Genomic DNA, 26,377 nt, shown 5'->3' with positions numbered 1-26,377 from the left:
TGTTGCCGTGGGCTGAGGAAAATTTGCCTGTTATATGGAAGTTTCAACAGGATAATCATCCAAAGCACACGGCAAAGTTGACGAAACAGTTTTTCGACGAAAATTCCATCAATGTTTTGGAATGGCCATCATCCAGTCCGGACTTAAACCCAATAGAGCAGCTCTGGGGTGACGTTAAAAAAGCCGTGAGTGCCAAAAATATCCCAAATATGGATGTCCTTTTTTCCGAAGTAAAAACGGCATGGCAAGCAATACCTGTGGCGCGCTGTCAGAATCTCATTACATCAATGCGCAATCGATGTGAGGCAGTGTTGAAGCAAAAGGGTTATGGAACTAAATACTAACATAATCTTTATGTTGATCTGATAATACATTACTGTTTCTAATTAGTTGCCCTATCCAAATCGTGCATTTCACATGCTTTAAAAAAATATATATGGGGCATTCTTTCTGAACGTGAGACCCCCTGCCCCCAGAATAGATTTTGACGAAAAGAGGTCTATGAGGGCTTAAAATGTAGGTAATTATGTTTACTTTCGAAAGCAAAGTGGCACTTCTTGAAATTCAAAATGGCGGATCCAATATGGCGGATTCAATATGGCGCAATTTTGCAGTTCGTGCATCAGATTTATGCTATTTCGTGTTTTCTTTATTTATTTTTAAGTAAAATTGTTGCATTGGATTTAATTTTACATATTTCCAAGTTAATTATTTATTTTTATTGGTCACTGATTATTCATCACATTTTTTATCATCAGTTCATAGCATAAATCTGATGCACGAACTGCAAAATTGCGCCATATTGAATCCGCCATATTGGATCCGCCATTTTGAATTTCAAGAAGTGCCACTTTGCTTTCGAAAGTAAACATAATTACCTACATTTTAAGCCCTCATAGACCTCTTTTCGTCAAAATCTATTCTGGGGGCAGGGGGTCTCACGTTCAGAAAGAATGCCCCATATATATTTAATAAAGAATTGGGATTAAATTGTTTTCCACTAGTTTTTAAGTTTATCATATGTTTAAATAAAATTGGCAAAAAGTTATGAAAATACGTGTTTAAAAGGAAAATGGAAAATTTATTTTGAAATAAGTGTCGTTTCTAATTAGCTGTCAACAGCTGTATATACATATATATATTTAAAAAAAAAGAAAAAAATAGCGCCGCAGGCGAAAATTTGGAATAAAAAATCGCGCGATTTTTAATTCCAAATTTTCACTATATTATCAATATATGACATATATATAAACATATATATATTTTAAAAAAAAGAAAAAAATAGCGCCGCATAAATAAATAAAATAACCGGATACTAGACCGTCTATGCTGTCCACAGTATTTTTGCGTAAAACTTTCTTCTGCGTAGGCGGCCTTCGGCCGCACTTAAAAAAAATAACCCTCATCAGTCCAACTCCGGCTACGCAATCCACAGTATTTTTGCGTAGAACTCCTTTTCGCGTTGGCCCGTCTCCGCTGCACATAGGAGTTTTACGTGAAGCTGAACTGTATTTCGAAAATCATATCGATATTGTATTTATATATATGTATTTATGAACTCAATATATACACCTTAGAGGTTGTAAACCCCCATTCCCTCATAATTCTAACAAAAAAGAGTGTGTGGAAATTATGTTCCTATGTTGCTTCGTTTTCAATCGCATTATATTTTTTTATTATTTTTTGCTTCTGGCAGCACTCCATTCAGCCATGCTTTTCAGTTATTGTAAATTTAGCTGGCGCGTCAAGTGTTTGCAAGTTATAAATGCAATTTAAATTGTTAATTTATATATCAATAAAAAGAGTTAAAAACGTGTGTGTATGTTAATGTAGTTTGAATATTTATTAAAATAAATGTGATAAGTGCACTTATTGTATCAAAATTTGGTGAAGGTAAAAGAAAAATTTTATCAACAAATAACTTAAAAACTATTATTAACAGAATAGTGTTGGTGCTAGTTTTAGCAAAATAAGCACGAAATCAACATCTCCTGTGAATTTCATTGGAAAATTCGTAATATTTCTCTCAAAACAAGTGAGGGGGTAGTGCATAGAGTCGGAGCCCGTAAATATTCTATGGTTGAAAAGAGTAGGTAAGGGAATTGAATTTTAGTTTGAGATATTTTACAAAAAGTAAAGGTAATCTGCTTCAACTTTTTCTGTTCGTTGTTTGAGAGCTTTTTTCTTTGTTACCCACTTTCTGTGTTATATTAAAAAATTGCAATATGTCATGCTTTTAATTATAACTTACAGTGAGTCACAGTCAAAGTGAGCCACCAATTCCTTGAAGATATTTGTTTAAACAACTTTTGTAAATACTTTCAAACACCCATTATTTTTTGTCAACTTTATCAAGTGAGCATGCTTGTGTAATCTAACTGTATTTTTTCTGTTTGTTTGCTGCCGAAGTAAGAGTAATAATGAAGAACAAAAACAAACGCACAAACTAACGTCACACTCAAAGTGAGCCACCTAACATTGTTTCCTTTAAAATAACGGGATATGTATTTTTGGATATTAATTTTCGCTTGCATCTTATTCTTAGTGTTTTAGTTGTTTATTGTCAAGCGGGTTATAAAGATGGGTCGACAAACAAGTGTTGAAATTAGACTAACTGTCTAATTGATCTTTTTAAAAAATGAAAATCCCAAAGAAAAACTGCGGAATATGTGAATAAAAGTCGAGGAACTGTCCAGCACATCATACATCGCTTTACTAGAGGAGGAAGAGTAGGAAACAAGCAGAAAGAAAGCAAAAAAAAAAGGCGTTTTCAGAAAGGGACGAGGCATTTATTTTGCGGGAAGTGAAGAAAAATCTTCATCTTAGTGCTCCAAAATTGACGAAGATGGTTGAGGAGCAGCTAAATATCCACGTTAACCCCGAAACTGTAAGAAGAGTTCTAAGAAAGCATGGTTATAATGGTCGTACGGCCAGAAACAAGCCATTTATTAGCAGTAAAAATCGAAAAAAAGGTTGGAGTTTGCGCTGAAATATGTCTACAAGGATATGAGTTTCTGGCAAAGTGTTCATAACGGTATAATGCAACGTAGAGGCTATAATAATATTGTTGTAGGTTCTCTTCACAGACGAAAGTAAATTCAACTTATTTGGCTCTGACGGTAAGAAGATGGTATGGCGACAAAAAAACACTGAGTTTCAGCCGAAAAACCTAACTCCCAGTATGAAGCACGGCGGTGGCTCCTTCATGGTTTGGGGCTGCATGGCAAATGGTGGAACTGGAAATCTTCAACATATTCCAGGCATAATGGATAAATACGTTTATATAGACGTTTTGAAGCAAAATCTTAAGCCAAATGTCGAAAAACTAGGGATCGAAGGCGACTTCTATTTTTACCAGGACAATGATCCTAAGCACAAGTCGATTGTTCCGCGGGAATATCTATTATATAACTGCCCCCACGTATTGGAAGTACCACCGCAGTCTCCAGATATAAATATAATTGAAAACTTATGGTTCCGTCTTGACCAAAACCTGCGGAAACATAGCATTTCTTCAAAACAAAGTCTTTTAGATGCCTTACAAGACGAGTGGCGTGGAATTCCTTCCACATATACCTGTAAGTTATTAGAATCAATGCCCCGACGTAAGTATTAATTTGTTATTTAAGTTCAGTTCAGCTAAGGTGGCTCACTTTCACTGTGAGATAGATTTGTGAATTATTTTAGTTTTTGTTCATTTTTTTATAATAAACAAAAAAAGTTCTTTATGTAAGCAATGAATTATTGAAGCTAATATTCAAACAATAAAAACACATAAACCTTTTTTCTAATCTGTGGTATTTTTAAACAAATTTCTACTAAATCTGATGACTAGGAAGTGTGGCTCACTTTGACTGTGACTCACTGTATGTTTTTAGCGTTCATTACTTTATTATTATTAAATTACTTTTGTATTTTTTAAATAATTGCATTTACATATAATATTGGACATATATAATTGGACAACGCTAGAGGGCGCGTAACTGTAGTGCTGTGATTTATCGCTTGTCTTTTTTTGATCCGATATTTAAGTTATTAATAAATAAATCAAATTAGTGTACTCTCAAGTATTCAAGTATAATTTTGCTGATACTCTGCATATATCTCAACGCTATCATACCCTTAAACCTCAAATATGCCTCCAAAAAAACTTGGCTCTCACCAGCATCACTACACATGTGGTATTTGCTCAACTATTATTAATGAAAGAATGGAGCCCAGCATTCTATGCTCTGGATGCCGTACATGGATTCACTCAAAATGCACGGGACTTACCCCTGATGAATACAAAATATTGGCTAGGAGCATTAAAAAGGATGGTGTGATCTGGAAATGCGCTACTTGCAAATTTGAGGTTAGTGTCATCACCCAAGAAGACCTGATGTCAGATGATGCCGACGACACAGTCACTATGGACAAACTGGAGCAATTGTTTAACAATCAGTTTAACCGTCTATCTCAGAAACTAGAAGCAAAGATTGACAGATTCAAAGCTGCCATCGAGGACAACATAGCCGATCTCAGAAACGATGTAACTAAAATCGCTAAACAAAACACCTCTTTAACTGATACTTGTGCCCGTCTCAACAATAGGCTAACCACAGTCGAAAATAAACTCACATCCTACACCGTTAACTCCACGTCTCCCGAGGAAGTATTTGCTGAGTTCAACGAACGCAAGCGCCGTGAATCAAACGTCGTAGTGCTCAACGTCATGGAGTCGAAGAAAGCCTCTGGGAACGACAGGCTTGATGAAGACAGGACACAGATATCTGCCATCCTGCCACCTAACCTATCAACTAGCATCGACAACCTAAAGCTACGCAGGCTTGGTCGCCCCATAGCTGGACGTTCGCGTCCTTTGCTAATTGAAACTCCGTCCCCAACTATTGCCTTAACTATTCTAAAATCTAAGCCTCCTACTACAGTTGATGGAACCCAGATAGCTTTCAAATCGGACCTTACTCCTGCTCAACTACTTCATCTCAAGAACCTGCGCACTCAGTTGGACACATTAGAGAAAAATGGTGACACTAATAAGACTATTAAATACATAAACGGCACCCCTAAAATAGTCAACAAGAATTTTCGCTCGCTCAGCAAAGATCGCAAAACCCTCAGCAATAAGAGTGTTGTATCAGAACGTCAGAGGCCTGAGGACAAAATTAACCAGATTTCTGACCGCTACGGCGATCAGTAACACTGATGTCATCTGTATAATGTCCTGGCTTCACCCAGCCATCCTTGATGGCGAAATCATGGATGATACATTCACTATCTTCAGGAGAGACAGAGATTTATCTACTAGTGGGTGTGAACGAGGTGGAGGCGTGCTTGTTGCTACTAAGCGCTCTATCCAAGCAGATCGCATAGCAACTGCGGACACAACCGTTGAACAAGTGTTCATCAGGATAAAGTGTAATAATGCGGATCTCATCGTCGGCTGTGCCTACCTACCACCAAGATCAACCCCTGTATCATACCAAATACACATAGACACTCTCTTCTTTCTGAAAGAAAAATACCCTAACGCCAGACTCCTGATAACAGGAGACTACAATCTTCCGAGTAGCACTCCTCGCTCTGACTGTGAATATCTGCTATACGAAGGCTTCTCCTCACTTGAATGTACACAATATAACGCCATACTGTATAACAATAATAATCTGCTAGATCTCTGCTTCAGTAATATTGAAGCAAGAGTTACAAGCACTCAAGAACTAACCAAGATGGATTCCTTCCACCCGGCGCTTGCTATTGAGGTCGAATTACAGCCTAATCTAAAATCCGCCAAATCAACCTACAGGGCCTTCAAGAATGCCGATTACACCAACCTGAACGCCTTCTTCACCAACACTGACTGGTCTAATCTATATTCAACTAACAACGTCGATGAGAAGATCAGCATCCTCTACAACATTGTGGAATTAGGTATATCTCACTACGTTCCAGTATACAGCAGAAAAACTAGTGACTTCCCTTGTTGGTTCTCTAACGACTTAAAATTCAAAATAATACAAAAAAAATCAGCTCATTCAACGTATAAAAAAAGGCCCACCAGAGAAAACTACTTTACATTCAGTAATCTTCGTCGTGTATGCAAGAATTTGAGTAACTTGTGCTACAAAAATTACGTCTCCAACATGGAACTGAAGGTGTTGTCTGACCCGCATGAGTTTTGGAAATTCGTCAAGAATAAAAAAAGGAACAATTGCGATATACCCTCCTCAATATATTGGAATAATAAGTCGGCCAACACTGGTGTTGAGACCTGCGACCTATTTGCGTCTTTTTTCGAAAGTGTCTATTCCTCAAATATGCAACGTGATAACACTGCGTCTGTCTGCAACCCTAACGCTATGTTTAATGCCTTGAGTGAATTTGAAGTTAGCCAAGATCTAGTTTTTAAGCTTCTAACAAATTTAAACCCAAGAAAAGGCGCTGGCCCAGATGGCCTGCCGAACATATTCCTTGCAAACTGCGCAATCGGTCTCTGTGAGCCACTAACGGATATTTTTAGCACCTCGCTGGAATCAGGTACCTTCCCATCTGTCTGGAAGCTCTCGTTTGTCAGCCCCATTCATAAGGACGGTCCCAGATCTGATGCTGCCAACTACAGACCAATCTGCATACAATCAGCGCTAGCTAAACTGTTTGAAAAACTCATTGTGCCTCAACTTACGTGGCACTTTACTGATATCATCTCGAATAGACAACATGGCTTTGTGGGCGGAAGATCCACTGCGTCCAACCTATTTACTTACACCAACTATTTAATCGATGCCTTGAACGATAACGCCAAAGTACATTCCATTTACACGGACTTTAGCAAAGCCTTTGACAGAGTCAACCACGAGATATTGGTAATGAAACTAAGTAGTTATGTCATCCAAGGCAGGGCACTAAGTTGGATTCAATCGTATCTGATTGACAGGAAGCTCCAAGTCAGAATAGATGGGCACCTTTCGACGAAATACGATGTCAAATCAGGTGTTCCGCAAGGATCACACCTGGGTCCCATACTTTTCAACATCTTTATTAATGACATTGGAAACAATCTTCACTCAGACTACCTGTTGTACGCTGATGATCTAAAAATCTACAGAAGAATCAATCGTTACGAGGACATGAATCTACTACAGCAAGATATCAACACATTGGCTGATTGGTGTACCAAGAACAAGCTTGATTTAAATATCAAAAAGTGTGCTGTGGTCTCGTATTCAAGGTCACACACCCGTGAAGCCGCAATGTATACGTTAAATGATGATGACATCCATGAAACCGAGGATATCAAGGACCTAGGCATCATTGTGGATAGCAAGCTATCTTTTAGTAAACACATAGATAAGATCACGCTTCAAGCCAATAAAGTTCTGGGTTTCATAACAAGGACCAGCAAAGATTTCACCAATCCGCACACGCTGATATCTCTCTTCAACACTCTCGTACGACCGATCCTGGAATACGGATCTGTCATATGGTCTCCATATACAGATTACCAGATCAAACGCATCGAGTCAGTCCAAAGGAAGTTCTGCAGGACTTTAGCCCACCGGTATAAGCCTCAAGGCTGCACCTCAACTGATGACATCTACATTCATTACGGAATCGAGGAACTGCAAAGACGTCGACAGGTGACAGACTTAGTTTTCTTTTACAAAGTACTCAATGGCCTGATAGATGCTCCAGACGCAGCAGCCTGCTTTGAATTTGCGCCGGCTAACCTACATCTGAGGCGTCGTCGCCTATTAAAAACTGTCAAGTCAAGCAAAAATTACGTAATTGGTGGCCCACATAATCGTATTGCGAATCTAGTCAATACACTCAATAATGACGTGGAATTCTATGGCGGATCCATTGGTGCATTTGTTGCAGCTGTTAAACGGCACCTAACATAATTTGTTTGCTCAATTTATTAACATATTAGTCTTACTGTTATCTCAAACTAATAAATACCCCCTCTATATTATTATATTATTATAAATTATTCCCTTTTTTGAATAAATTAAATCTATGTAGTATATTGCCGTTTGGCGTTTGTATAATTAAATAAATAAATAAATAAAATATAAATTTTTAAATTTTTTGCTTATTTATGTACATATTTCATACGGATTGTGCTTATTTTTAGTATATGTAGGTGTTTACAAGTAATATACTATTGGGCAACCGCACACTAAATACTAACCTCAATGGTGGTGTCGAAACTAAAAATTCCCAGTTTTTGTTTAAAAAAATACCCAATTCATGTTTCTACCGGTGTGGCAATATTGGAAAATGTTATAAAAAATGCACATTTTTCAGCGCTCTCACGAGAAAAAGAGTTTCACATCTAGTCATCTTTGGTGTATACAGCAGTCGTCAACCCAGCTAGCATTTAACTTAGGTTTTAAAATTTATTTATTTTTTTAGTTTTTACGGTCTCAAAACCTAATTTATACAGTTATGTGCTTATATGCTAAGTAGTATGAATGAATCGTAAAAGTTATGAGTGCCGCTGGCGAAAATTTAGGCTAAAAATTGTCCGATTTTGCACTAGTTCACTATAAAAATATTTTTTGTAACATATATATATGTATGTATATTTGAAATCAAGAAAGCGCCGCAGGTAAAAAAATAAAAAAAAAAAATATTTGTTTTTGTAACATGTATGTGTATTTTAAAGCAAAAACGCCCCGCATGCGAAAATTTGGACTAAAAATCTCAGGGTTTTTATTCCGAATTTTCCTTATTTATAAAATATTTTTTTTTTGTAACATGTATGTATATTTGAAAACAAAAAACCGCCGCAGGTGACAATTTCGACTAAAAATCGCGCGATTTGTATTCCACATTTTCAGTATTTGTAAAAATATTTTTTAGTGTAATATGTATGTATATTCGAAATCAAAAAAGCGCCCCTCTAAATAATAAAAATAATAATAAAATAATTGTTCCCTTTTGGTTGACTGGGTTTTTCTTATTTCGCTTTGTTCTCTCTCATCGTTTGTTTGACAGTTCGCTCCTCACATCTATTCTGCACGGTATTACAAACGTTTAGAACATTTGTAATAATAGAATTTTAACACGTTCCCTGTCCGCTGAGCCACATATGGTTCAGGAAACGTGCGCCTGATAAACACTGATACGTTCCTGAGCCATATGTGCGTCAGGGGGTATATGAAACTTCTAAAGCAAATTATTCGACTGGACGTAACGGAACTGTACAGTTTCTGCACTGGACGTGCTGGTAGGATAATAAAGTAAAGAAAAACGCCGGGACATACGAAAAAATATTTTTATTTTACGCAGAAATCACTAATTATTTTTAATTATTTCTTATTACGACACTCCCAGGCTTATCCAAATCAGCAATCTCGGGGTCACGCCCTATGTAAATATCATAATTCCAGACAAAACCCTCTTCTGTGCACAGTTTATAGATTTATGAACTTTTGATGGGTTGTATTGACGGAATGATATCCTGCCTCTAAACGGCATCATCGACTCGTCAATGACGATACATTCACCAGGTGTTAGTAAGCTCTTCCAGTTATTGATAACAAGGTCCAAAAGTGGTTTTATTTTGTATACAAGTTCGTTTTGATCCCTCGGAGCTTCATTATCAACAAAGTGCCAGCAACGTAATATTGACGAGAGCCGATTATATGACATGTTTACGTTGTGAAATATTGGACTTGTCGGTCAATTTTGCATTTTTGTATTAGTACACGGAACGTGTTAATAGAATTTGGAGTATTATTTAGTAAAAATAGCTTTAAATCGAATCTTCATTTAATAAAGAATGTTTATAAAGGAATATTGTTACTCTTCTGTGCTTGTATTTAAGTGAAATAAGCGTCTGTAATAGGGCATTTTTTCAAGCTTATGAACTTTCCATTACTGCCACGACATATTTAAAGGGAGGCGTGGCACCGCCCACCACGCTTATTAGAATGAGCAGGGTCCCACCATTCTAAATATGAAAGTCCCAACCTCCTAGGGTCACCTTCAGAAAAAGCTTAAAAATTACATTTTTTTTTCACAACCGCATTTCCTTATTGTACTGAAATATCGTTGAAGGGAAATGTATAAAGCAATTGTTAACCTAGCAAGCAATTAACTAAGGTTTTATAATTCATACTATTTATGAAAATGTTTATAAGCGAGGCAAGTGAAAATTTGAACATAAAATCAATCAGGCTTTTTTTTATTCCAAATTTTCAATATTTCTAAAAATACATAACATAAAAAACATACGTTCATTTTAAAAGAAAAATCCTGTAATTTTTTATTCCAAATTTGCCTTTTTGTGAAAAGATTATCGCGTTTTTTTAGTCCGAATTCTCAATGCGTTTGAAAATATGGTTTTATCGAAAGCCAAAGATCAATTCAAATATTTCTAAAAACCACAAAAGTTCCATCGAACGTCAACTTGTTTGGGTTTTTTCTTATTTCGCTTTATTCTTTTCTCACTATTGCACTATTGCAAAAATAGCTTTACATCAATATTTCAATTAATAAAGAGTGTTTATAAGTTGAATATTCTTATTTTTAGGCATTTTTAACGTTAAATTATGCATTTTTAACGTTAAATTATGCTATTAATTCTCACTGGTAATTAAAAAAAGGTGCTATAAATCAAAAGGCTGATATAGTGACGACATTTGTGCGTAATAACACGGTGCAACACTGAAAATACACCTGATAAATTACACACTGTAGGTTGTTTATATGGTCGAATAATGCATAAAAATATTTTTGTTACATTTTTTGTACCCTCCAATTTTTATTTATTTATAAAAAACCGTTTTTTCAGACTTTGCGCGGTAATCTACGGATATCTCAGTCATTTTTTTACCGATTTTCAATATTTTATATGTTTTGAAAATGATATTGTCAGACCTTTCAAATGATGTACAACAAGTAATTATTCAAACTAGTTAGTTGTGATTTTTATTTGATTAAACCTGGAGAAAATGCTTTTTTTATCATTTTTTTAACTTTAACAATTTTTTATTGCATAATTTTACCACAAAATTAAAGATGTTTGCTAATATTCTTTGAGTGCATTTATTAACGAAGAAATTAATGTATTACTTTCAATAATCGGATAAAAATTGCGTAAACTACGCTAGTTTTCCGTAAATAGCAAAAAATGCCTTGAATATCTATCCATTTGTGGAACCATAGTTTTTGTCTTTAATGATTATTTACTTGGAAAAATCACTGCATTCTTTATGTATTGACAATAAATGTTTGACAATGACAATTTATCATATATTACAAATGAAAGGTTTACGTGTTTCTACAGAGACCCAGACTCCCACGCAGTAATTTTACCTCTCTCTAATTCGGTAAGTTTTGAACCGCGTGGCATATTGATATTTATTTACTTTAAAAACAATTTAAATTAAAAGTTGTACTCAGCGAACACATAAATGCACTTTAAAGCTTCAATTCCTAATGCGTTCTATAGTTATGAAACGGCAAAAGTAGTAACGAATTGCTCTGACTCGTGCTCAAAGTAACGGTACAAACACAAAAACACTACGATGAAAAGTTGTTGTTTATTGATACTAAGAAGAATAACGGTATTATTCCATGTATTCGTTTATTTTTACAGAGTACCTACATATTTTTGGAGTAAAGATTGTTCTTTTTACTCCAAGTCAGAACAACTTCATCCCAATTTTCAAAGTTGACAAAAAATGTATGACCAATACATTGTACACACTGCAATACACATGATGGCCCATATTTTCTATTAACGAAAAACTAGCGTAGTTTACGCAATTTTTGTCCGATTATTGAAAGTAATACATTAATTTCTTCGTTAATAAATGCACTCAAAGAATATTAACAAACATCTTTAATTTTGTTGCAAAATTATGCAATAAAAAATTGTTGTTAAAGTTAAAAAAATGATAAAAAAAGCACTTTCTCCAGGTTTAATCAAATAAAAATCACAACTAACTAGTTTGAATAATTACTTGTTGTACATCATTTGAAAGGTCTGACAATATCATTTTCAAAACATATAAAATATTGAAAATCGGTGAAAAATTAATGACTGAGATATCCGTAGATTACCGCGCAAAGTCTGAAAACACGGTTTTTTATAAATAAATAAAAATTGGAGGGTACAAAAAATATGACACAAATATTTTTATGCATTATTCGACCATATAAACAACCTACAGTGTGTAATTTGTCAGGTGTATTTCGTTTTTTTTTTTTTTTGTAGCACAGTGTAATTTTTAAATTCGGTTCACGCGCTTAGACAATATACAGTGCTTCAATAAAGAACTCGGACATACATGCAGCTTCAAATTCAAATTTTTCTAAGAAATGCAAGTTAAATATGTTTGTTGTTATATATTTCTATTGGGTATTGAAATAGGATTTTAAAAATAGTAGTAGTAAAAATAATTCGGTTGGTGCGTGACTACCATTCGGAAATCACAGAGAGTACGTTGGATCGAATCTCGGTGAAACACCAAAATTAAGAAAAACATTTTTCTAATAGTGGTCGCCCCTCGGCAGGCCATGGCAAACCTGCGATTGTATTTCTGCCATGAAAAAGCTCCTCATAAAAATATCTGCCGTTCGGAGTCGGCTAAAAACTGTAGGTCCCTCCATTTGTGGGACAACATCAAGACGCACACCACAAATAGGAGGAGGAGCTCGGCCAAACACCCAAAAACGGTGTACGCGCCATTTATATATATAGGGTTTTTCAGTAAGAGCGCTTCAACTTTTGAACTTTTTTGAATAAAACACAAACGCTTTGACTTTTTTAACTAATTTTATTATCGAGTTTGAACATATACATTTAAGTATGAAATTCGATTTATTTTGCATGACCACCGCGTGCACGTTTTACGAAGTCCAATCGTTGAACCCAATTTTCGACCACTCTTTTGCATAAATCTGCCGAAATTCCAGCAATTTCGCGTTCAATATAATGAGAGTATACGTTTGTTAGTTCTGACTCTCTTCAAATTAGAAAATCCAATATACATATGTTTCGGATAAGGAAAATTATTGTTGGATAATGTAGGAATGTGTGTATATTGAATACAGATTTTCTTTTCCTTGTTCACTCTTCTCGGGAGCATAGGGCCTCGACAAGACTCAGTCTTGCGTTGGTTTCTTTAATCGTTTTTTTTTTCTGACAGGGTAGATGATTAGCCTGCCGCTTGGGAACAAGAATGGAAAGAATAAGTTTTTGGGGGAATGGAATTGGAGGATTTTTTTTTTATTGTTTTTTAGAAACAGGAAAAGTAGGTATATTTCGAAAAGGGCGAGGACCGTGCTTCACGTGGGAATACGGACTACATCTGGAGTTTTCTCTTTGATAAGCAATTGATGCTCATGATAATTATTGACATACCCGTTTATGTCCCACTGAACTATTTTTAACGTCATTATACAATAAAAGAGAAGCAGATGGGGATATATATTCAAATTTTATTATGTAGGTATGTATATGAGGTTTTGGATATTTGTTACATTTCGTCTTCTGTCGTAATTATATTTTGAGTAACGGAGAGTACTTGTGCAAGATTAGGGAGAGGATCATAGAGAGTTTGGAACTGTGAAGGATGAGAGTAAGATATGATTTTTGAAGATAGTTGATTTGTGGTAAACTTCGCGTCAATTTCGTTAATTTTAGTATAATTATATGCGATATTAGAGCTTGGGGAGTAAGAAGGGAACTTGTATTCATTAGTATTTGTTGCTGATGGAACATTTATGAGTGAGATGAGATTTGTTGATGGGGAATTTGCAAAGTTAGTATGATCAGTAGAAGAGGAAATATTAGAAGAGTTATTAGAATTTTCAGTGGTTTTTGCTAAGTTATTAGGTGTGTTTTTGTGAGTGTCTTTGTTATTGTTATTTTGAGTTAAAGTGAAGGCAGCATTATTGCCGTTATTTGAAATTGTATTTTTATTATTATTATTATTATTTAATATATAAATATTAAACCTAATTGCATATAAGAGTGCAAGCTACAATGGCCATCGACTCCGAATATATAAGTAAGTTCTTAGTATTAAGAATATATTTAATTACGCAAGTTACATTTAGTCCAGTCAAAAGAAGATTTAACTTAGTAATTTTAGGAGTATGCGAGTTTATGGTTTTATTATGTAAAGCCCATCACTGTGAAGATTTAACTTAGTAATTTTAGGAGTATGCGAGTTTATGATTTTATTATGTAAAGCCCATCACTGTGAACTTAAGTTTGAGTTTTCGGGGTCGGGGGTTGTGTCCCGCGGCCGCCATCTTGGAAATAAGGGTGCAACTGGTTTTTGCGATTATCTCGTGAATTTCGAAAGTTACGAAAATTTTGTAAATACTTTTTTGTAGATAATAATATTATCTACAACTTTCATTCAAAACTTTTTATTGTAAAATTAATAATAAACAAGTTATAAACAAAATTACGCGAAAAATTAAGGGATGAATTGTTTTAAAGCGCAATAACTTTTTTTTATTGATTTTATGGAAAATATACATCAGAGCTTTTTTATAGAGCATTCTTTTGTGAACATTTTTGTCTATAAGTTTTTTCTGCTATCTTTATTTAGTCGTATGATTTTGAGCTGCTAAGCGGAGCAACCATTACATTAGCGAAGCGCGTACATGATTACACAGGCCGACAAAATTTAACCAACATTCAGACCGAGAAACCAGACTATATATTTCCGAAGGTTTATGATGCGCTGAATCCAAATCTGGCCTCAGAATTGCTGCAACCCCAGTGCGGGGACAAACCAGCAGCTCCTGGTCCCCCGTACAGTCTGTTCCGTGTGTCAGACCGTAATACTTCGGAATCTGGTATCAGTCCAATGCAATTCCTGCAATGGCTGGTGCCATTTTCGGAGATGTTCCGGCCTGCGCACCACCCGTGAGTGGACAACTGCCTACGTTGCCCCTGTTGCAGAGCTCTGCACCCACCCCCGCCCCCGGAGGCGCGGCCACCCACCACCATCAGGCCGCAACAACCACAGTGGATTGCACAGCAGGTCCAACGTAGACAACCCCACGCGTCCCTCACCCCCCGGATTATACAGACCTCACCGAAGAGCTTCAAGCTTCTCCAGTTTAACTGCAACGGACTTACGAGTAAGGTCGAGGAGATAGTTGACTTTATGAGCCGGCACAGTATTAAAATAGCTGCGGTCCAAGAAACAAAGCTGCACGCTAGGTCATCTCTGATCACCAGGGACGGCTATAACGTGCACAGACACGATCGCGAGCGAGACAATGCTGGTGGCCTAGAGTTCATAGTCCACTATTCAGTGCAGTATCGTCTCATCGATGAAGACATCGACCGCAGAGACAGCACCTTAGAATGTCAAGGTATAGCTGTCTCGTCAGGCGATGCCGAGCTCGAAATATATAATATTTACATACCCGCTGTCACCTGGTGCGCTCATCAGGGGAGAAAACCGATTGGTAGTAGGTGACTTTATTACGCATCACGATCTTTGGCATTCAAGCCTGCCAAATGATCGTAGGGGACAGCTATTGGCAGAGCAGATAGACGATTCGACATTCAGCACTGTAAACGACGACGCCCCCACTAGGGTTGTGAGCAATTGCAGCAGCTCGCCTGACATCACAATTGCTAGCGCGGGTCTGATAAATAGCATAAACTGGCAACCTATGCTATCGCTTGCATCAGACCACTTGCTCATTATCATCTCGATCGAGAAACCTGCCGACTTTGTTTCCGTGGATCACCGGTCATACATCAACTTTAACAAAGCTGATTGGACCAGATTCGCGGAATTTACTGAGGACATCTTCGCAGTCCTACCCATTCCCACCGATGTGCGCGCAGGAGAACGCGCATTCCGCAAGGTGATCACAGCCGCCGCGGCTCGCTTCATACCCGCTGGACGGATCCGGGACATACGTCCCAATTTCCCAGCCGAAGCAGCTGTTCTGGCAAGCGAGCGTGATCGCCTACGACAGGCCGATCCCGAGGATCCTCGAATAAAGGATCTCAATTCGGAGATCCGGCAACTGGTAACCCGACATAAGCGGACCAAATGGGTAGAGCATCTGAAGTCCTGCAACTTCACCTCTGGTGTGAGCAAGCTCTGGTCCACCGTAAGGTCCCTGTCAAACCCAACGAAGCACAACGACAAGGTCAATGGTCGTACTTCGTCGGATCCGAAGAGATGCGCGAGCTACTTTAGCCGGCAATTTATACTGCATTCTCCGATAGACAGATCCAAACGTTGTGCCACCAGACGGTTGCACAAACTGACGTACAACAGTGCACCGCTTGCTTTCTCCAGCGACGAGGTTCAGGGGGCCATTAAACATATGAAACCATCTAAAGCCATTGGCCCTGACGGACTAAACATGCTGATGCTGAAAAAGCTGGGTCCATTGGAAGTAGAATTTCTCACCAAGGTCTTCAACCTGTCTATGGCCACTCTCATCATTCCTGATAAGTGGAAATTAGGGAGAGTGGTCTCACTACTGAAGCCAGGGAAACCCGCCAACCAAGGGGAGTCCTATCGTCCGATAGCTCTCCTTTCCCAAGTAGTGAAGGCTCTTGAAGCCCTTCTAATCCTACTCCTTACTGAACACCTGACTCCAGCCTCAAACCAGCATGGTTTCCGAAGAGTGCACAGCACCACCACGGTACTCACCGTCCCAAAACCGCCCCTGCGAGAGGACTGTCCGAGTAGCGTTGGATTTACAAAAGGCTTTCGATACAGTCAGCCATGCCACGCTACTATATGTCATTTTACAGTCGACACTCCCGCCAGGGCTGAAGAGGTGGACCGCGAACTACCTGAGTGATCATCAGTCGTCGGTGATATTTCGAGACCAAACGTTAAAAGAGAGGAAAATAAAGCAGGGAGTTCCGCAGGGTGGTGTCCTTTCACGCTTCCTTTTTAATTTCTACATTTCAAAACTTCCCCAGCCACTTGACGGAGTCTCACTGGTCTCATACGCCGACGATTGCACGATAATAGCGTCGGGGAATGACATTGATGGCCTATGCACAAAAGTAAACGACTACCTCGCCCGCCTTTATCGCTTCTTCACTCCAAGAAACCTACAACTTTCTCCCACTAAATCCACGGCGACCCTTTTTACCACCTGGACAAAGGAGGTCAAGCTGCAACTTCAGGTACACGTCGGTGATACCCAATACCGACAGTAAACAACCCCAGAATATTGGGAGTCACCTTTGACAGCTTGCTCTCCTTCTCAGCGCATACAACCGCTATTGCAACGAGAGTACAGAATCGCAACAAGGTCCTCAAGTTGCTTGCCGGCAGCACTTGGGGCAAAGACAAAGAAATGTTGCTGTCGACTTTCAAAGCAATAGGCCGACCGGTTATGAACTATGCTGCGCCTGTCTGGTCGCCTGGAACTAGTAATATGTAGTGGACGGAGCTCTAGACCTGCCAAAATACTGCAATTAGGACCGCCACAGGATGTCTCCTGATGTTCCCCATATAACACCTGCACGACGAGGCTCACATGCTTCCTGTGAAGGAGTATAACAAACTGCTCAGCAAGCAGTTTCTGCTAGGGTGTCACCGTAGGCCTCACCCATGCAGACACCTGCTTGAGCCTGAGCCACCTCCCAGGCACATCAGGAGGAACTTCCTCAACTACGTGGACGAGATCCTGGACAAAACAGACAGACCACTCCAGGATCGGACAGTGTACAGACAGGCAATAAACGACATTCATCGGGAGACCCTTACCACCTTCTTAAGCTCCCGACCCCCGAATGCCGTTATCGGAGTCCAACCACCACCAATTGCAGACGAAGAGCTCCAGCTTCCCCGAGAGTCCCACGTAACCTTGGCACAATTACGTTCTGGATACTGTAGCAGGTTGAACTCCTACTTATCCAGAATCGACTCCGACATACTAAACATATGTCCGGCATGTGAAGGCACCCCGTAGGACACTAACCACTTTTTCACATGCCCCATCAAACCCACTTACCTAACACCTCTCTTTCTCTCTGGACCCAACCCGTCGAAACCGCCAGTTTCCTGGGCCTACCGTTAGATGAACTAGACGAAGACGATTACACTACACTGACAGGGCAAGGATACTGCTACAACAACAACAACAACAACATGACCATCAATTATCGATTCGTCGCCATTCGCAGCAATTGGGCCTCTGTTACTCAACAACGTGGAAAATTTTGCGAAAGGATTTAAGTGTGAAGCCTATCAAAATACAACTGGTGCAAGAATTGAAGCCAAACGACCTACCGCAAGGCAGAATTTTTAGTGAATGGGCCCTTAGATAGTTGGCTGAAGATCCACTTTTTTATCGAAAAATTTTGTTCAGCGACGAAGCTCATTTTTGGATCAATGGGTACGTAAATAAGCAGAATTGTCGATTTTGGAGTGAAGATCAGCCAGAAGAATTGCAAGAGCTACCAATGTATTCAGAAAAGGTCACAGTTTGGTGCGGTTTATGTGCTGGAGGTATCATTGGACCGTACTTCTTCAAAGATGCTGCGAATCGTGAATGGTGAGCGCTACCGTGAAATGATATCCAACTTTTTTTTGCTCAAAATGCAAGAGCTTGACTTGCATGGCATGTGGTTTCAGCAAGACGGTGCCACATGCCACACAGCACGCGTAACAATGGACTTGTTGAGAGGCGAGATTGGTGAACATATTATTTCACGTTCGGGACCTGTCAATTGGCCACCCAGATCGTGCGATATAACGCCTTTAGATTATTTTTTGTGAGGCTATGTTAAAGATCATGTGTATTCAGACAAGCCTGCTTCAATTAACGCATTGGAAGACAACATTCAAGCATATATATCAGATACCGGCCGAAACATTGGAAAGAGTATGCCAAAATTGGACTAAGCGGATGGACCATTTGAAGCGCAGTCGCGGTCAACATTTGCATGAAATAATCTTCAAACATTAAATTATATGTACTGTACTATCGATTTAAATAAAAATTTCGTAAATTTTTTTGAATTTTACGTGTGTTTGCTTGGAAAACTTTCCTATAGCTCTTAAAAAATCACCCTTTATATGTATATATATAGGCATTTCCACAGAAATGTCAACCGAAGCCAAAAAATTCAAAGTCTATAAAACTATGTTGTTTTAACATATTTTTTATAGGGAATCTATTAAATGTAACTAATGTAAACAAATTTTACATTTGTACATACCACATTTTGAAATATTCGAATGCAAAGTCGAACCAGTGCAAAAGTTCCGTTTTAAACATTTCTGTTGCATGTTTTGTTTTGATTAATGATCTTGATGAGATATATTATGCCGTGACATTTGCGATTTTAAATCTCTGTTTATATGTAAAGAATGTAAGAAAAATATAAAAGGAACGATGCGATTGCCAATTACAGTACATTTTTTCTTTGATTTACCGTATAACTCGATGTCGCGTGCGACATTGAAAAAGAACATTTGTTATCAGTGAGTCGAAGGTATTTGTACAATTTGCATCAAATATTAGTAGCAAATAGATATTTTTATTGCTAATTAAATACCCAAAACTTTGCTGGAAAATAATCAGCGCTTTGCTCTTTTTACATATTTAAAGCTTGTAGCGTGCGACATCGTAAGTGTAAAATGTACTGATTCAAAAAAAATTTTCGTTCGAAAATATCTTTATTAGTATATGTAAATACGAAATATAAAATTTTTGAATGTAGATGAGTAAAAACGGCGGCGAGAAAAATAAGGCGAACTGTAAACGGTTGAGAGAAAGGTTAAAGGATCTTCTTCTTCTTAACTGGCGCGATAACCGCTTACGCGATTTTGGTCGAGATTAACAAAACGCGCCAGTCGTTTCTTTCTCGTGCTAACCGGCGCCAATTGGACACACCAAGTGAAGCCAAGTCCTTCTCCACCTGATCTTTCCAAAGCAGAGGAGGGCTTCCTCTTCCTCTGCTACCACCAGCTGGTACCGCATCGAATACTTTCAAAGCCGGAGCGTTTGCATCCATTCGGACGACATGACCCAGTCAACGAAGCCGCTGGATCTTTATTCGCTGCGCTATGTCTATGTCGTCGTAAAGCTCATACAGCTCATCGTTCCATCGTCTGCGATATTCGCCGTTGCCAACGTGCAAAGGTCCAAAAATCTTACGCAGAATCTTTCTCTCGAACACTCCAAGCGTCGCTTCATCGGATGTTGTCATCGTCCAAGTTTCTGTACCATAGGCATATACAAAGCCTCGGATGAGAACTTCCAAGGTTTAAGGATGATGAAACAAAATTACAAAACTATAAATTAAGAAACAACGAAAAAAAAGAATGCGGAAAGCTAGACAGACGTGAAGATATAATTCAAGAAAAACGGAGATATAATCGCATACGACAACGAGAGAGGTGCAAAAAACTCTTAGAAAATGGAATGTCATATGCACGTCAAAGCCAAAACGCATCTTACGAATGTAGACAAACCTTGGCGAAAGCTGTTAAAAAAGTGGAGAAAGCGATGCCAAAAGACATGCACAGAAGGCTAAAAGTTCTTGAAGTCCTGGTAAAAAAATATAGGCAGTTTGAAGAAAAGAAAAACGTTAACCAATCCAGCAGAACCGTACCAGAAAGCCTAATTAATGCCATCAATGCTTTTTATCAGAATGATAATATTAGTGTGCAAGCTTCGGGAAAGAAAGACGCCATTATATAATTGAAGGCAAATTAGTAGCTAAGCGCTTTATGTTAATGACTAGTAATGCCAGTTCTCACGGAAAGGGAGCCGTTGATGGAGTTGGAGCCGTCATTAAAAGAAAAGTGTGGCAAATAACAAAATCTAAAAACGTTGTTTTACCAGATGCACTATCGTTTTATCAATGTGCACAAAACAACACAAATGGAATTAAAATGTATTTTATGCCATCTGCTCAAATTGAAAATGTGTCTCTTCATTATAAGTTGGACGAAAAATGGAAGGAAGTGAAAAATATTCCAGGTATATCCCAGTTGCATTCGTTTTGTTGCGATGGCCAACAGTTAGAAGCAGCTAGGACTGCATATTCCATTAAAAGAACGTTATTTGACATTAGTAATACTATTCTCAGTTAAGTTAGTTTCCGTTCTTTGTTTTTACATAGTATATGTTATAACATTAATATACTTATTTTTGTTTTTCTTTATTGAAGATATTTTGTTAAGTTTATAATTTTGGTTGTGAAAATAAATATATTGAATATATTAAAAATCATTTATAATCATCTTTTGCATGTCTAATTACATAAAAAGTAAAACAATAAACATAAAAAGTATGATGGAACAAAATGTCGCATGACACTGATTAAAATTAAATAAAAAATAAACTACTTAATATTTTTGAATAAAATAAAAAGCATTATTAAGATACATCAGTGCATAACATTTAAAAATTAGTCGCATTAATATATTTCTTCAGGTTTCGCTGAAAAAAGTGTTTGATTTTTTTGCTTTGAAAGCGACTTCTGTTTTTGTCGCAGATTTTTTGTAATTATCTTGAAAACGAACAATTTCCCAAAATCAACCTTAGCACCAATCGTGGTGCTAATCAAGTGCTATAGCTTTCGCCTTTTGTCAAAATAAAATAATGTTTGGTATATGTTTTTTTTCACTTTGAATGCGTACGAATGTCGCATTCGACATTGGAGAAATGCCCATATATATATACCGTCGGCGTTAAAATAAAGTGTACACCACATATTGTAAAAATTTGACTATTTGTTTACTTTTTTTTAAATTTCAATTATTTGTTTATAAAAATACGGTTCGTACTATAATAAAATCCATATAAACTAAGGTTTCGAAATTAACACAAACACTAAACACGGCTCAGGCTCAAGGAGATTTCTGCAGGGGTGAAACCTGCGGTAACATCCCAACAGAAACTGCTTGCTCAGCAGTTTGCTATGCTTCATTACTGGGAGCATTTATGCCTCGTTGTGTAGGTGTTGAACCGGGGACATCAGGAGACAACCGGTCGCTGTCCGAATGGCAGTATTTTGGCATGTCTGAAGCTTTGTCCACTGCGTGTCACTAGTTCCAGGCGACCAGACAGGCGCTGCATAGTTTAGAACCGGCCGACCAATTGCCTTACATGTCGATAGCAACAGTTCTTTGTGTTTGCCCCAAGTGCTGCCGGCAAGCGATTTGAGGACTTTGTTGCGGTTTTGGACTTTAGTGGCAATTGCGGTTGGAGCAAGGAGAGCAAACTGTCAAAGGTTACACCCAAAATTTTGGGGTTGTTTACTGTCGGTATTGGTGTATCATTGACTTTTACCTTAAGGGACAGTTTGACCTCCTTTGTCCAGGTGGTGAAGATGGTCGCCGTGGATTTAGTGGGGGAAAGTTGGAGATTCCTCGCAGTGAAAAAGCGAGAAAGGTCGGTGAGGTAGATGTTCACTTTGGAACACAGGCCATCGATGTCAGTGCCCGACGCCATTATCGTACAGTCGTCAGCGTATGAGACCAGGGAAACTCCCGCTGGTGGTTGGGGGAGCTTCGAGATATAGAAGTTGAACAGCAAGGGAGAAAGGACACCACCCTGCGGTACACCTTGCTTTATTTTCCTCTGCTTTGATGTTTGATCTCGAAAAGTCACTGACGAGTGACGACCGGTCAGATAGTTTGCGGACCACCTCTTCAGCCGTGGCGGGAGTGTCGACTGATAAATATCATCTAGTAGCGTGGAATGGCTGACTGCTTCGAAAGCCTTCTTCAGGTCCAACGCTACTCGGACAGTCCTCTCGCAGGGGCGGTTTTGGTTAAGCCCGCGGTTTATTTGGGCGTTTATGGCGGTGAGTTCCGTGGTGGTGTTATGCACTCGTCGGAAGCCGTGCTGATGTGGGGCTGGGGCCAGGTGTTTCGTGAAGAGTGGGAGTAGGAGGGCTTCAAGTGTCTTCACTACTGGAGAAAGGAGAGTTATCGGACAATAAGATTTCTCTTGGTTGGCGGGTTTCCCAGGTTCCAGTAGTGGGACCACTCTCCCTGCTTTCCACTTGTCAGGGATGATCAGAGTGGCCAAGGACAGGTTGAAGACCTTTGTGAGAAATCCTGCTCCCAAAAGTCCCAGGTGCTTCAGCATCAGCGCGTTTAGTCGGCCAGGGCCAATGGCTTTTGATGTTTTCGATTTGTTGATGGCCCCCTGAACCTCATCGCTGGAGAAAGTAAGTGGCGCACTGTCGTTCGTCAGTTTGTACAGCCTTCTGATAGCACGACGCTTGGATCTGTCGGCCGGAGGATGTAGTATAAAAAGCCGGCTAAAATAGCTCGCGCATCTCTTCGGGTCCGACGAAGTACAACCGTTGAAGATAATGACCACCTTGTCGTTGTGCTTCATCGGGTTCGACAGGGACCTAACGGTGGACTAGAGCTTACTCACACCAGAGGTGAGGTTATAGGTCGTCAAGTGCTCAACCCATTTAGTCCACTTGTGTTGATCTACCAGTTGCCGGATCCCCAAATTGAGACCCCTTATGCGGGGATCCCCGGGATCGGCATGGCGTAGGTGAACACGCTCGTTTGCCAAGCTGGCTGCTTCGGCTGGGAAATGAGGACGGATGTCCTTAAAGCTTCTAGCTGGGATGAAGCGAGCCGCAGCAGCTGTGAGCACCTTGCGGAATGCGCGTTCGCCTGCGCGCACATCGGTGGGAATCTGAAGAGCGGTGAAGGTGTCCTCAGTGAATTCCGTAAAGCCGGCCCAATTAGCTTTTTTAAAGTTAAAATAGGACCGGTGGTTCGCGGAAACAAAGTTGGCAGGTCTCTCAATCGAGATGATAATGGGCAAGTGTTCTGATGCAAGCGATAGCATAGGTCGCCACGTTATGCTATTTATGAGACCCGCGCTAGCTATTGTTAGGTCAGGCGAGCTGCTACAATTGCCCACTACCCTGGTGGGGGCGTCGTCGTTCACAGTTCTAAATGTCGAATCATCTATTTGCTCTGCCAATTGCTGTCCCCTACGATCATTTGGCAGGCTTGAATGCCAGGGATCGTGATGCGCATTAAAGTCACCTACAACCAATCAGTTTTCACCTCTGATGAGCGCACCTATATCAGGGTGATATGCTGCCGGGCAGCAGGTGACAGGGGGTATATAAATGTTAAATATTTCGAGCTCCGAATCGCCTGACTGAACAGCTATGCCTTGACATTCTAATGTGCTGTCCCTGCGGTCGATCCCTTCATCAATGAGACGATACTGCACTATATGGTGGACTATTAACGCTAGGCCACCACCATTGTCTTGCTCGCGATCGTGTCTGTGCACGTTATAGCCATTCCTGGTGATCAGGGAGCACCTAGCGTGCAGCTTGGTTTGCTGGACCGCAGCTATCTTGATACTGTGCCGGCTCATGAAGTCAACTATCTCGTCGACCTTGCTCGTAAGTCCGTTGCAGTTAAATTGAAGAAGCTTAAAGCTTCTTGGTTGTCGTTGTAACTCGGGGGGTGAGGGGCGCATGGGGTTGCCTACGTTCTGCCTTCTGTGCAATCCGCTGTTGTTGTTGCGGCCTGATGATGGTGGGCGGCCGCGCCACAGGTGGCGGTTGCGGGTGCATGGCTCTACAGCAGGGGGCAACGTAGGCAGTTGTCCACTCACGGATGGTGCGCAGGCCGGAACATCTCCGAAAATGGCACCAGCCATTGCAAGAATTGCACTTGACTGATGTCAGATTCCGAGGTATTACAGCCTGACACACGGAACAGACTGTGCGGGAGACCAAGAGCTGCTGGTTTGTAAGGTGGTAAGGGGATGGGTTAAGTCAGGGGAGTAGTGTTGCTCCGATAGGCTCCTTACCGTAGAGGTACTGGTTGTGGTGGCGGTTGGTAGTGCCGGCCTATCAGGGGGGGGGTAGTAGACGTGGAGGCATTAGACGCCTGCTAGCGGGAGCAACACGAGGCCACATACCGTGTGGTCCACTCCCTGTGGGTCTTAAGGCCTGAACAGTTCTTAAGATGGCTCCACCCGTTGCACTTGTTGCACCTAGCCGAGGTGGAGTTCGGGTGGAGCCGTTTATGGCAGACGCAGCAATGGAATACTTCTGGCCCAGGGTTGGGTTCAACTCCAGCCCTGAGGAGAAGTATTTGGAGCAAGGTTGCTGCGAGGAGTTGCTCCTGTGACGTAAGAGGTGGGGTGATATACTTTTCACTAGACAGAGTTAGTTTACTGGGGCGGCAGCCCTTGGTCGGACCCGAGTCATTTTGGTAACGTAGAAGCTGCGGTGCTGTTTTTTTTTTAATAAAACATTACGACGACAGCAACGACGAGGTAAACACGTGTTTTCGGCTACTCAGTGTTTTTTATTATAAATAATTGATAAATTGTGCAGTATTTTCTGCAATTCTGTGGCCATTGTGATTTTGCGTGCTACCTGTCGTAACTAACACATTTTTCTACACTCTGTTCCTGTAATTATGAGACCAAAAAAGTTAAACGTAGAAGTGGCATACTGTGGCAAGTGCTCTGCAATTGTCCGCGAGGGAACACCTAGTATTCAATGCACAGGTTGTCGTCTCTGGTTTCACCATAAATGTACCAATCTCTCAACCGCTGATTTTAGGAATCTGGCCGTATTAAGAAAGGTGGAGCAGCCTGGCATTGCCACCCGTGCGAAAGTGAGGTTAGCGTCCGCACGTTCGGCGATTTATTAGAGGAGGACGACAAACGGGATCCGATGGGCAATCTCGATAGTCTGCTGGATAAACACTTTATGCGTTTCACCAAACAGTATGAGCAAAAATTTGAGACTTTTAGGACCGAAATTACAAACAATCTGGCAGACATCAGAGCTGAGGTTAGTAAGCTGTCCCCACAAAATGTTAACCTCTCCAATAAATGCTCTAAAATTGATGACAAGTTAACGTTAGTCGAGAATAAGATTAACTCCCATGTAACCTCACCGGCATCCAATGAAGCAGTCTTCCTAGAGCTGAGCGAACGTAAACGTTGCGAGGCGAATGTCATTGCGTTCAACGTCCATGAATCATCTAAAGCAACTGGAAAAGATCGGCTGGAGGATGATAGGTCAAGTCCGTTATCTATCCTGCCACCAGAGTTATCTTGTGACTGAACTGGCCTAAAACTTCGTAGACTGGGACGTCACACAACAGGTCGTTCCTGCCCACTACTTGTAGTGACCCCAACTGCAACGGATGCAATCACGTTACTCAAAAGTAAGCCAGCCGATGGTAACACCACGATATCTTTTAAACCGGATCTCACTCCAACACAGCAGGAATATCTGAAGAGCTTACGCTCTGACTTTGCCTCCCTTGAGAAGAATGGTGATTTGAGCAAGACAATAAAATATGTGAATGGCATACAGAAAATATTAGCAAAGAATTTTCGTTCGATCAGAGAGGAGGAGGAAAGTGACAAATCT

At 39.8% G+C, this 26,377-nt stretch overlaps 2 protein-coding genes across 4 annotated transcripts in view; both read left to right on the top strand.

Moving 5' to 3' along the window:
* Nucleotides 1–26,377, top strand: part of LOC129250838 (UV excision repair protein RAD23 homolog A) — an 85,458-nt gene that overhangs the window by 5,750 nt on the left and 53,331 nt on the right. The gene's annotated exons all lie outside the window — the stretch shown is intronic.
* Nucleotides 4,113–5,148, top strand: LOC129250840 (uncharacterized). Its single transcript, XM_054890437.1, has 2 exons — nt 4,113–4,531; nt 4,594–5,148. The coding sequence occupies exons 1-2, from the start codon at nt 4,136–4,138 to the stop codon at nt 4,612–4,614; spliced, it is 417 nt and encodes a 138-aa protein (XP_054746412.1). The 5' UTR covers nt 4,113–4,135; the 3' UTR covers nt 4,615–5,148.

The sequence above is a fragment of the Anastrepha obliqua genome, chromosome 6, assembly GCF_027943255.1.
Source record: "Anastrepha obliqua isolate idAnaObli1 chromosome 6, idAnaObli1_1.0, whole genome shotgun sequence".
NCBI lineage: Eukaryota > Metazoa > Arthropoda > Insecta > Diptera > Tephritidae > Anastrepha > Anastrepha obliqua.
Note: the sequence above shows the minus strand (reverse complement) of the source record. Positions and strands in the feature narration are given on the sequence as shown.

Coding starts and splice junctions, on each gene's coding strand:
- LOC129250840 (XM_054890437.1), top strand. CDS start 4,136: ATGCCTCCAAAAAAACTTGGCTCTCACCAGCATCACTACACATGTGGT. Junction 4,532..4,593: donor TAGCCGATCTCAGAAACGAT/GTAACTAAAATC, acceptor TCTCAACAATAG/GCTAACCACAGTCGAAAATA.